The following is a 12,678-nucleotide window of genomic DNA, read 5'->3' as shown; positions in this document are numbered from 1 at the left end:
GGGTAAAACCATTATAATAATTTTATGAGCATAAACACTATTAATAAAACCAATTTTCCACACATACAATCTTAATAACACTGAGTTTGCAATCTTCACAGCCAGCTGATGATACACCTACAATTATTGTGACTGCGTTTGGCCATATCCCTCCAAACCTTTTCTATTCAAGAACTTATCCAAATGTCTTTTCGACTTCAGAAATGTGTCTGTATTCATCAATGCTGCATTTCAATCACTGACCACTGTGTAAAAATCTTACCCCTCATGTCCTTTCTAAATCTTTCGCTTCTCACCTTAAGAAATGCCCCCTGGTTTTGAACTCCCCCAGACAAAAGTGAGGACTGCAGATACTGGAAACCAGAGTTTAGATCAGTGTGGTGCTGGAGGTCAGGCAGCATCCGAGGAGCAGGAAAATCGACGTTTTGGGCAAAAACCCTTCAGGGCAGAGGAGATGACCTGGGGATTGCAGTGAGAGAGAGACTCACTGAGATTCTTGTGGAGAGAGGAGGAGAACTTCTTCAAGGTAGGCAATCCTGATGAAGGGCTTTTGCCCGAAATGTCGATTTTCCTGCTCCTCGGATGCTGCCTGACCTGCTGTGCTTTTCCAGCACCACTCTGAACTAAACTTTGAACTCCCCCACCCTAGGGAAAAGACCTTTGTTATTCACCAAATGATTCCTAATATAATCATTACAGTGGCAAAGGAGATTATTCAAGTGCATCAAGTCAGTGCCATCTCTCAGTAGAGCAATACAATCTGTCGCATTTCCTTGTTCTGACCTGTAAGGTTATTTTGTACTACAGCCAATTTGATTTTCTTCAGAAATAATTCATTGTCTTTGTTTCTACCACTCACTTAGCCGTTGCAGATCATTACCGCTCACTGCATAAAAATTCTTCCTCACGTGCTGCTTGTATACCTTGCTAACAGTGAGGAAGGATGTGGCAGGTTACAGCAGGATATAGAGAAGCTGCAGAGCTGGGCAGAAAGGTGGCAAATGGAATTCAATGTAGCTAAGTGTGAGGTGATTCACTTTGGGAAGAATAACAAAAAGATGGGGTACTGGGCTAATGGTCGGATACTTGGTAGTGTGGATGAGCAGAGGGATCTTGGTGTCCATGTACACAGATCTCTGAAAGTTGCCACCCAGGTAAATAGTGCGGTGAGGAAGGCATATGGCGTACTGGCTTTTATTGGTAGAGGAATTGAGTTCCGGAGTCCTGAGGTCATGATGTAGTTGTATAAGACTCTGGTGCGGCCGCATCTAGAATATTGTGTGCAGTTTTGGTCGCCATACTATAGGAAGGACGTGGAGGCACTGGAACGGGTGCAGAGGAGGTTTACCAGGATGTTGCCTGGTATGGAAGGAAGATCGTATGAGGAAAGACTGAGACACTTGGGGCTGTTTTCATTAGAGAAAAGAAGGTTTAGGGGTGACTTGATTGAGGTGTACAAGATGATTAGGGGGTTAGATAGGGTTGACAGTGTGAACCTTTTCCCGCGTATGGAGTCGGGTATTACAAGGGGGCATAGCTTTAAATTAAGGGGGGGTAGATATAGGACTGAAGTTAGGGGTAGGTTCTTCACTCAGCGAGTCGTAAGTTCATGGAATGCCCTGCCAGTAGCAGTGGTGGACTCTCCCTCTTTATGGGCATTTAAGCGGGCATTGGATAGGTATATGGAGGATAGTGGGTTAGTATAGGTTAGGTGGGCTTGGATCGGCGCAACATCGAGGGCCAAAGGGCCTGTACTGCGCTGTATTCTTCTATGTTCTAACTCTAAAGCTGTGTCCTTTAGAGTGTGTACCAGCAGCTAATGCTAACAGCAGTATCCCAAAGAACAAGGATCTCACCTGACAATGACCTTGTCAATATCTCGACTAACCATAAACAGTTAGCTGATGACTGTGTCTGGAGCCTTGACAGGAACAGAGTCATTGGTTAAAAGGAAAAGAGGCACTGAACACTTCAGTGATGTGGTAAAGGGCTACATGAATGCAAGGTTTTTCTATCACTATTACAATTTCAAAATCTATTATCAGTGGATAGATGCCTACCTTTTGGACCTGCTGGACCAGGGAATCCAATGCCTGGCATTCCCCTATCCCCTTTTGGTCCCTGGAGTCCTGGTAAACCTGGTTGCCCTGGTTGGCCTGAGTCACCTTTAGAAAGGAAAACATATTTAATACATTATTGAAAGCACATGAATGGCAGGAGAGCTTTTAAAATTATTTTTCCATCATCCCTTTCACAATTTGAAGGACTATGCATGGCTACCAACAAATGAATATATTAACACACCATTGGGAATTAATAAATAAGTAATTTTAACAGAGAGAATCTCATTCCTCAGTGCAACCAAGTCCTTTCACTATGCTACAAACATTATGGCATAATTGCTATCATATAATCCATTTTTCCTACTGACTATGCATTTAAAGCTATCAAATATGGTCAACTCTTTTATCATATTTCTCTTGAAGAGGGTGACAACTACTGAAAGATTGGCAACCTTAAAATATCAAGTGATTCTTTTGAGGTGGCTTGGGTCTAATCAACATTTTAAGCATGAGAAGCATAACAGCGAAAGTGGAGGAGGTCCTTCATCAGGGACATACTAGTGCACACACTTCCAAACGTACTTTCCAATATACTTAACACAAATATGTGTGCCATATGATTGTGTACTGTAGCAAGCAATACTTCTAACAACTCAATCTGCATTCCTGATGAAGGGCTAATGCCCGAAACATCGCCTCGCCTGCTCCTCGGATGCTGCCTGACCTGCTGTGTTTTTCCAGCATCACTCTGTCAACTCCACCTCAATCTTCAAATAGGATGCTTCAAAGTATAAGAGACTTGGCAATGATTGAAGTCAAGTCTCTTCAAAGATCTTGGAATCTCAAAAACCAGATAAGCATTGATAGCAAAGATATTGCAATGAACTATTTGCTGGGTTCTGAGATCATTATGATTGGACAATACAGTTGTGATAGATCAAGAAGCAGGGGCTCACCCACAGATTTGTGTTAAGCATAATTTTGAGATAGTAACCTGGTTGGACTGAAATGAAAACACAGTAATGTAGTCAATCTGTGAAAAATGTCTGCATTTTTCCATTTTTTTCACACCTTACAATGATCTGGCCTTGTACAGTAAAAGACAGGGTAAAATATTGTGACATAGCTCGGGAAAACTCAGTAAACTTTTTCGGCTCAGCTCTGAAAGACTGTGATACAGTCCGCTATGTTGTCAATAAAGTAAGCATATTTTCCACATTTTCCAAAGCTGCTTCATTAAGGACATGTATTGTGTGGGTAATGTCCTGGCATTGCAACACAGCTTCTTAGATTTTCCTATCACTAAAAGCCAAAGCTTTTCAGTGTCATCATGTTGGCGGCACATTATTTGCTTCACTTTATTCATCATTACATGTTTCATCTTTAGATATTGAATAGCAATGTTGCAAAAGATAGTGTGTAGTACCTCCCCAGACTTTGAACCAAGTGCGCAATTCTGAGTCAGTTGTTAAGACTGGAAAAATAAGGTGGTCAACATTGGGAAAACGTTTCCACCAATGGTTAACAGCAAGATGAGTATTTCTCCATTGAGTTGGAAGGGGTCCATTAACATCTCATTATTACCTATTCTTGTCTCATTTATCAGCAACTTCCTAGTCTCTCACATAGCAGAGAGGAACTAAATAGATTCAATATAAAAGTGGGTACCCAGGCAGCTCTGAGCTTTCACCTTTGCCAGCTGTCTCAACATCACAGGACATGTTCCATGGGTAGCGACTGAGGGCTCCCCATGTACAGATATTGGCATTGGACACAGGCCAGACCTACTTCATCAACATAGCCTTAAACTGTGATTCCTATTAATCGGGAACATTCCATCTGCATTTACTCTGTCTAGTCATGGGCATGTCTAAAAGTCAGAAAACGAATGAACCTCAGCTAAGTCAAAGGATCTGTTGTCAATCTGGATGCACAGGGTGTAGCTCAAGAGCATCATGTGATATCAGGGCAGGGGCTTCAACACAGTCAGTCAGCTGCTTGGTGTGTTCACAGTCAGGCATTCTATCCCGTTATAGTCCAGAGCGTGGGCCACAGACAGTCCTGCATGTCTAGTTATTCACCTTTTTCCCACATTGCTGGGCATTCCCTGGGCAGTGCGCACCTCACAGACCAGGGCGGCAACTTCAGATCAGGCTGGCAGGGTCTGGTGCCATTGTCCCATCTGTTATCCTGAGGAACGAGGATGGCCCTCCTATCCATCAGCCCATCCACCACGACTACCAGGACCCTGCTGGTGAAATGGGATGCCAACTTCACTTCCTCAGCTACAACCTTAGAATTGTGCAGCATTGACAATAGCATATCCTTGCCTTCAGCAAACTATCAACAGATGTGATGCACAGTTAGCCTTTAAACATGGACAGAAGTCTCAGAAGTGGTGAGTAGGTCTGTTATCATTGGGCAAAAGGCTGGAGGCTCCCTGTCTTCATTCCCGATGAAGGGCTTTTGCCCGAAATGTCAATTTTCTCGCTCCTCGGATGCTGCCTGACCTGCTGTGCTTTTCCAGCACCACACTAATCTAGATTGTTGTTGTTAGGTGTGAGTTAGTACAGGAGCAGCATCATCGAGGTGTGATTATTGAAATTAGCAGCAGAGATAACTGATAACATAGAGGGAAACTCTCCATGAAACCCACTGAGGTGACCTTTGGTAATTTTCAGCGCAGTAAAACAGTTTGGTTCCATCAGCATTAGAAATGTTTTTTGGTGCATTACTGTCAGGACACAGGCAAGACCATTTTGCAGCCAATCATCTGTCATTGCCATTGTAACTGTCCCTTGTGCACTGCATCCTGTGCAGAAGATGTTGCCATGCCTTCTCCTGAATTGGCCCAACCACTCATTGCTGAGGTAAACATCTTGTGGTCCGAATCCCTTCCCTGCAGTATTGTACAGGAGGTGAGAACATTCTCTGCTCAAGCTGCCATGGACCATGTCAGCAAGGCTTCTTCAATGGCAGTAAAGGCAGCTGTTCTTACTTGCTGGAGAGGTTGCCTGCTTGACAAACTGTTCAAGATATTTAGCTTCCAAATGCTTGACAAGGTTTACCTCCCCCTCTTTAGCGACACCCATTATTCATTTTACAGCACAGATTTCCATTTGCTGTATCAACTTCACTCTGTCTCCAATCAGAAACATTTTTAACTAGCATAACTCCCCCCCCTAGTTAATTTGTCCTGGCAAAGTATGCACAAGTAGGGACAAAGTTCTTCATGTTGTACAGACAGCTGAAGCATCTTACCTGGGCGACCAGCCAATCCAGGTTCACCTGGTATCCCTGGTGGACCTCTTGGACCAGGCTCAGAGACTGTTTGACCAGAATCACCTTTAGCACCTGGTCAGAATGGCAAAGGATTAATGATGGTTCCCACAAACACCAAGTGCGATAGAACATTAGACAACTCTGCATGGGCTAAAAAGCACTAACAACTCATGATCGCTGAAAAGGTGGTGGACACTGTCACCATGCATAATTTAATAAGGAATTTTGATTGGTACTTGACAATAAGGGAGTTACAGAGTCTGGGCAAAAATGGAGTATGGAGCTAACTACTCTATCATGATAGTCATGATAGTCCAAATTATCTCAACATGAGCTCTGTGATCTCAGGTGAAGTTTTTAGAAAGTTGGAACAAATTAAAGATGCTTGGCAAAAATAAAAACATGAGCAATCATGCAGTAAGTGATTTGTGTTTGAAGTCAATGTCTGATAACATGGTGGATTTTGATTCAAAAAGGCATTTGGAAAAATTAATTGAAAGAGAAAACATTTCAAAGATATAGGGTAAGAATACGGGACTGCTGCAAACTTGATGGATTAAATGGCCTCCTTCCAGAGGGTAATGAATCTGTGGAACTCATTGTTGCAGAGGGCTGTGGAGGCCAAGTCATTCTATATACTTCAGACAGAGATAGATCGGTTCTTGATTTGTAAGAGGGTCAAAGGTTACAGGGAGAAGGCAGGAGATGGGGGTTGAGAAACATATCAGCTGTGATCCGATGGTGGAACAGACTGGATGGGTTAAATGGCCTAATTCTGCTCCTATATATTGTAGTCTTAAGCTATTGTATAATGATTTCATGAATTTGGCTAACAATACCAAATAAGTTGGATCCCAACACACACTGGTTACATTAGTCAGAGAAAGGGGTGCATCAATATTTGAATACTGCATGATTTTGCTCAAAAGAGAGTTAAGGAGTTACTGTTGGTTTAATTCAAAGGTTTAAAATGTTTTATTAATAAGTGATAGTTTGAGTACAGCACAATCAGAATAGACAGCAGACATAACACCCAAGGCTGGTGTCAAGTTTTAATGGTGACTAGATCACATGTGTAGCATTCATTGGTCCTGTTGTGTGCTGGAACAATTCCTTCTTTAAGCTGATAAAATGTTGAGTTAAAGCTTGTAAATCCTGAATAATTCCCTCCCTTTGTCCACCTTCCCATTCAGTTGACTAAATATCAAGGGGCAGCTGGGAATGGTGAGACCTTTATCACAGCCTCCTTTTCCCTCTGAGATCACCTTGTAGCAAGAATATCTTGTTCCTTTCGCAAGTACAGGCTCTATCCTGTCAGGGACAAGAATGTCTTCATAACGGCCTGTGCCTGAAGGAGCTGTGTGCCCAATATAACACCCATCTAGAGGATGTTGGACAATTGACTGCCTTTAATAAGTTTCTCAACTTGGCACAGGGAGACAAACTGAAGGCTAACAGATCACAACCATTTAACACAACCATTCCTCTCAAACTGCTTTTTTCTTATGTTAGTAAATGCAGCATTTTATTAAAGCACCTACCTTGAGAAGGAAATAATCATGGATTTCTCACAAGCTATTTCTAAGTTATGAGCTCATTTTCCTAATCTTGTAATTGAGAATGTGTCTAACATAGCAGAATGAAGTTAATTAGATATTGTTGACTTACCTGGAGCTCCAGGGGCTCCAGGGCGACCTGATACTCCCTGAGCACCTTTCTCCCCTGGATAGCCTGGTGGACCAAATCCTGGTGGGCCTGGGGGACCTCTCTCTCCTGGAAATCCAATTGGGCCTGGATCTCCAGGGAGTCCGATTGCTCCTTTGAAGGCCAAGCCACCCTAAAAAAGTTCCATGTACTTATTAATACCGAGGGGAGGTAGAAGATTCCACCTTCCACAGTCAGCACATTCCACAAAAACAAAAATCTGAACATCCATTTATTTGGAATACAAATCACAAAAGCTTTCAAGTAATGATTAAAATTAAGGATTATCCACTCCATTACAAAAGCATGCTGATTATCTCTATTTTGGGCAGCACGGTGGCTCAGTGCTGCCTCACAGCGCTAGGGTCCTGGGTTCGATTCCCGCCTCGGGCAACTGTCTGTGTGGAGTTTGCACATTCCCCCCTTGTCTGCTTGGGTTTCCTCTGGGTGCTCTGGTTTCCTCACACAGTCCAAAGATGCGCAGGCCATGCTAAATTGCCTATAGTGTTCAGGGATTGTAGGTTAGGTGCATTAGTCAGAAGTGAATGCAAAGTAGTAGAGCATGGGAATGGGTTTGGGTGGGATACTCCTCAGAGGGTCAGTGTGGTCTTATTGGGCTGAAGGGCCTGTTTCCACACTGTAGAGTTTCTAAGATACTTAACTCAAAACCCTTCAAGTGTATGTTGATTATTTCCCTCAATTAATGTTTCTCTTACCCTCTACTGATGTTGAACAGAGCTTTGAAAGTCTCTAGATATAGTAAGAGTAGTCTGACATCCAGCTCCAGATAGCTGTCTTTTCAGTAGCATTTCAGTAGCAGCGATGCGCACCAACTATGAGACAGACTACAGAAATTCACCAGAGATCCTGCAACAATACCTCCCAATCCCACAAACTCTTCCAGCTGGAAGGACAAGGGCAGCAGATACATGGGAACATCACATGTGAGTTCCTGTTCAGGCCATTCACCATTCTGACTTGAAAATATATTGTTGATCCTTCAGTGTCGCTGGGTCAAATTCCTGGAATTCCCTCCTTAACGATGCCATCAATCCCCATATCCCATGTGTGAAGAAGAAAAGAGTTTTGGAAACATGTCTTGATGGCAATAGTGTGCTGAAAATCCAAATCCTCAGGCAGTTTTCGAGGAGCAAATGTTTGAGCCAGCACAACCACAGGAAATTGATGGTCAGGAAAACACAAACTGACCCACCAAGCCTATCCATATCACGGTGGCTCGTGCACCATGAAGAGATACATCTTTACCTCTTAAACCTCCGCTGCACACTTCACTTCTGTAGCCTGTACTCACCTGGAATATGGCAAAAAGGGAAATGCCCAATGGGCAATAAAGTAAAAAGAAAACCTCTGTTCATCAAAACTAAGACCATAAGACATTGGAGCAGAAGAAGTAAGCTTTTTGTCCAATCATATCTGCTTTTATATTCATTGAAAACATGGCTGATGAGATCATCCCCAACATGATTTTGCTGCCTTGACCTCATAACCCTTGATTCTCCTACTAATTAAAAATCTGTCAATCACAGCCTTGAACTTAAACCAACCTCAAAAGGATCTCTGTGGTAAAGAATTCCATCAATTCACTAACTTCTGAGACAAGAAATTTCATCTCATCTCTGACTTCAATGGGTGACCCCTTACTCTATGTTTATGCCCTATGACCTCGACTCTCTTGCTAAGGGAAACAACCTTTCCACATCTACCCTATCAAGTAATTGATGAGTATTCTATTTTTTAATAAGGGTGCCTCTCATTCTCTAAAATCCATTGGTTACAGGCCCAGCATACCCAACCTCATATGACAATCCCTCCATGCCTGGATCAATCGAGTGAAACTTCTCCGAACTGCCTCCAATGCCTGTATATATTTCCTTAAATAGAGGGCTCATTATAGCTGCAGTCTGACCACTGCACTGTATAGTTTTAGCAGAACCTCCTTATTTTTCTACTCCCTTCCTTCCAGAACAAAGATCAACAGTCCATTTGACTTCCCTATTACCTGATGAACACTGATGTTAGCTTTTTGTGATTCATACAACGGAGACCTCCAAATCCTTCTATGCTGTAGCTTTCTACAGTCTTTTTCCATTCAAATAACATTCAGTTCTTTAATTTTTCTTGCCAAAGTGCACACCCTCATAGTTTTCCACATTATATTCCACTTGCAATGTCTTTGTCCCCTCATTTAATCTGTCTGTATTCCCCTATAGACTTGATGGGCTGAATATTATGTTTTTATGGCGACATGCAACTTGTGTTGGGTGTTTTGAAGTGTTTCTTGTTGTGAGGCCAAGTTTTACCACCTTTTCTTATAAAATATATCCCATTAGTTACCTACCCTGCACCTATGGCATCCTTTTCATCCAATTCAAGCCCCATCCTAATGCACACCATTCTTGGAACAACTCACTTCTGCCCCAATGTTCTAGAATTGAACAGCACCTCTGGCACTAGTGTTATCTTTAAAAGGCTGTTGCACACCTCCGTGAGTCCAGAGCTTCCCTGCAGGATTCCTGACAGTTACTCCAGACAGGAAGAGTTCATCACCCCACTTTGTGGGCAGGGCCCTACTGGATGAGGTGGTGTACAGGTGGGATTTCCTATTTCCCAAGGAGCAGCAGATTACATCAGAGCATGCTAAGGTCACCCCAAATTGCCTCCTAGGTCAATACTTTTCTTAGAATCCCAACAGTGTGGAAACAGGCCCTTCGGCCCAACAAGTCCATACCAACCCTCCGAAGATTACCCCACCCAAATTCATTACCCTACATTGACCCCTGACTAGTGCACCTAACCTATGCATCTCTAAACACATGGGCAATTTAGCATGGCTAATTTACCTAACCTGCACATCTTTGGATTGTGGGAGGAAACCAGAGCACCCGAAGGAAACCCACGCAGACACAATGAGAATGTGCAAGCTCCACACAGACAGTCGCCTGAGGCTGGAATTGAACCTGAGTCCCTGGCGCCGTGAGGCAGCAGTGCTAACCACTAAGCCACCGTGTCACTGTGTCAACCAATTGGCGGAATGTCCAGCAACCTAGGAAGAAGGTCAACAACCTTCCTAATGCCACCAGAATGAGTGCCACCATCTCCTCTCTGATACCTGTCACCCACTCGATCTCTGCTACCGCACTCATCTCCTCTTCAGGCTCATGCTCTATCATACTCACTACTGTCTGAAATATCTTTCCACAACTGCTGTCATCTATCTCAATCCTGATAACACTAACCCTGTAGGTCCTCTGTGCTCCCTACTCACTCTCTCAGGGCAAATTCCTAAAATTAACATCTGTGCCATCCACTTTCATCTGCTATGGTACCACCCTCTCTCTTATTCCAGATGGAAATTGACACCATCCCCCTCCCTTCTCTGCCCCCCCCCCATCAGGGAAGACAGAGTCAAGTCAGGTGATAGGCTGCAGGGCGTATAGCTCCTCGTCTGTTATCAGAACTGTATCCTGAATCTGACCACCTCAAACGGCTGACCCTGTCCATGTCCCTCATGATTTTATAGAGGTTTAAAAAATCATGAGGGGCATAGATAGGATAAATAGACAAAGTCTTTTTCCTGGGGTGGGGGAGTCCAGAACTAGGGTGAGAGGGGAAAGATATAAAAGGGACCTAAGGGAAACTTTTTCACACCGCGAGTGTTGAATGTATGGAATGAGCTGCCAGCTGAAGTGGTAGACATTGGTACAATTGCAACAGTTAAAATGCATCTGGATGGGCATATGAATAGGAAGGCTTTACAGGGATATGGGCCAAGTGCTGGCAGGTGGGACTAGATTGGGTTGGGATACCTGGTTGTCATGGATGAATTGGACTGAAGGGTCAGTTTCTGTGCTGTACATCTCCATGTCTCTGACTGACTGAGTGAACCCCAGGACTGTTATCAGAGGCTGCCCTTGACTTATTTGGGAACCTACTTGCCGAAGACTATTTCTATTGACTTGACTGATGACTCTGACAACTATGACACGCTTGCCGGCTTGGTTTGTATCATAATGCATGGCAATACAGCAGTCCTATGCATCTGGCTGATGGGGAGAAACATAAAAAGTCAAGACAAAACAATGCAATACAGGGATGCTGTGAGCATTCGGGTAGGCTCAGAGTGAATGTGTGACCGTATGCCAACAGCCAGGAGGTGGCCCAACCCATGAACTGGGTGCATGTCCTAAGCACAGCACCCTTCCTGCAATATTACAAGGATAGTTGCTGGTACTGCCCAAGATGTCGCTTTGCAGTGCAGAAGTGGCCTGCAAGTGGATCAGAAATGTGCCATATAGGCTGTTAGAGGCTGGCACATGTCGGAAGCCAATGTTGGTTAACACGGGGTACTTGTGGCTGGTATCTATGATGGAGCATGGTGTACAGTGTCTAACATAGTCTTTGAAGCAAGTAGTAAGCTGATTGCCAAGTACCCACTCTAACTTCCAACTGGAGAATTCTCAGTCTCTGGTTTCTTTGGCACATTGAGTAGCTAAACATTAATGAGACAAGTTATGGCATTAATAAGGCAAGCTGTAATGCCGCTTAGTTGGCAACTCACCACTACCTCGTGAGGAACTCACCTTATTGCTGGCAAATACATAAAAGATGGTGTGATGTTTTTTGAAATAAGCCTCATTGGACTAATCACACTATTCTGCCACAAATCACCCATGTCATTCGGCCCCTGATGAGTCGCTACCCTTTGTGTCATCTACACTACTCGCTTTCCCACTTTTTCCATGAGATGACATGGATTATGCAAGAACTGCTCCAGCTTTGTTTCAAAGACATACTGAACTCATGACACCAGACTGTGGTATGTTTCTGAGACTCATTACTCTTTGGGAAAAGAACTGCTTAATATTCAAAATATTCCGACTCTTAACTTGTTTAAACTCATGCCTTCCCTAATAGTATTAACCTGGAATAATCTACCAAAATGGATAGCATCAAGCCCTTTAGCAGTTTTCTACACCTCTACCAGGTTGGCTGTAAGTTCATGTTTTTGTAAACTAAATAGCCCAAAATCGCTAAATCTCTTTGAATAGTTAAATTTCTATAAGCCGGGAATCATTTTTGCAGCTCTCTAATGGATCTTGACCAAGACCTTTATATATATCCACCATGTAGGAGAACAGTCAAAGATACTCAATTATCCTCCCCTGACATAGCAGATCATTGTTAGTCACTTTCTTTAAGAAATCTGTACTGAAGTAGCAGAATAATTACTCACAGGTACACCTTTAGGACCAGGTGAACCTGGCAGGCCGTTTCTTCCTGGGGTGCCATCTAATCCTGGAAGTCCTGGGGATCCTGGGAAACCAGGATTCCCTCGATCACCTTTTGGGCCTGGAAAGCCAAAGCCGTCTCCACGGTCACCTTTTGGGCCACGGGCTCCTGGAAAACCAGGAGGGCCTGGTAAACCCTAGAAATGGGAAAGACAGAAAGACTGGCTGTGAAGTAAGATACTTCCATTAAGAACTGAAAATGCTCTTTAATGGCCAGAGGATTATTAACCAAAGCCTTAGATTTTCAAAATGTATATGACTGAATTGAGGAAATTTAAAACATGCATCCAAGATCAAATTCAAAGAAAGCAAGGGAGAAG

At 43.4% G+C, this 12,678-nt stretch overlaps 1 protein-coding gene across 3 annotated transcripts in view; it reads right to left on the bottom strand.

Annotated features, from left to right (window-relative positions):
- The window catches only part of col4a5 (collagen, type IV, alpha 5 (Alport syndrome)), a 259,440-nt gene that overhangs the window by 99,072 nt on the left and 147,690 nt on the right, over nucleotides 1-12,678 (bottom strand). For all 3 annotated transcript variants that reach the window (XM_087991900.1, XM_043705036.2, XM_087991901.1), the window contains 4 exons: nucleotides 12,304-12,495; nucleotides 7,014-7,182; nucleotides 5,325-5,417; nucleotides 2,061-2,165 (listed from right to left, as the gene is read on the bottom strand). In XM_087991900.1, coding sequence (XP_087848026.1) covers nucleotides 2,061-2,165; nucleotides 5,325-5,417; nucleotides 7,014-7,182; nucleotides 12,304-12,495 — 559 coding nt within the window. The remainder of the gene's footprint in view (nucleotides 1-2,060; nucleotides 2,166-5,324; nucleotides 5,418-7,013; nucleotides 7,183-12,303; nucleotides 12,496-12,678) is intronic.

This window comes from Chiloscyllium plagiosum, unplaced genomic scaffold (assembly GCF_037043375.1).
Source record: "Chiloscyllium plagiosum isolate Xiang-an unplaced genomic scaffold, Cpla_swu_hap1 HiC_scaffold_11, whole genome shotgun sequence".
NCBI lineage: Eukaryota > Metazoa > Chordata > Chondrichthyes > Orectolobiformes > Hemiscylliidae > Chiloscyllium > Chiloscyllium plagiosum.
The sequence above is the reverse complement of the archived record's forward strand: the minus strand, read 5'-3'. Positions and strand labels throughout refer to the sequence as shown.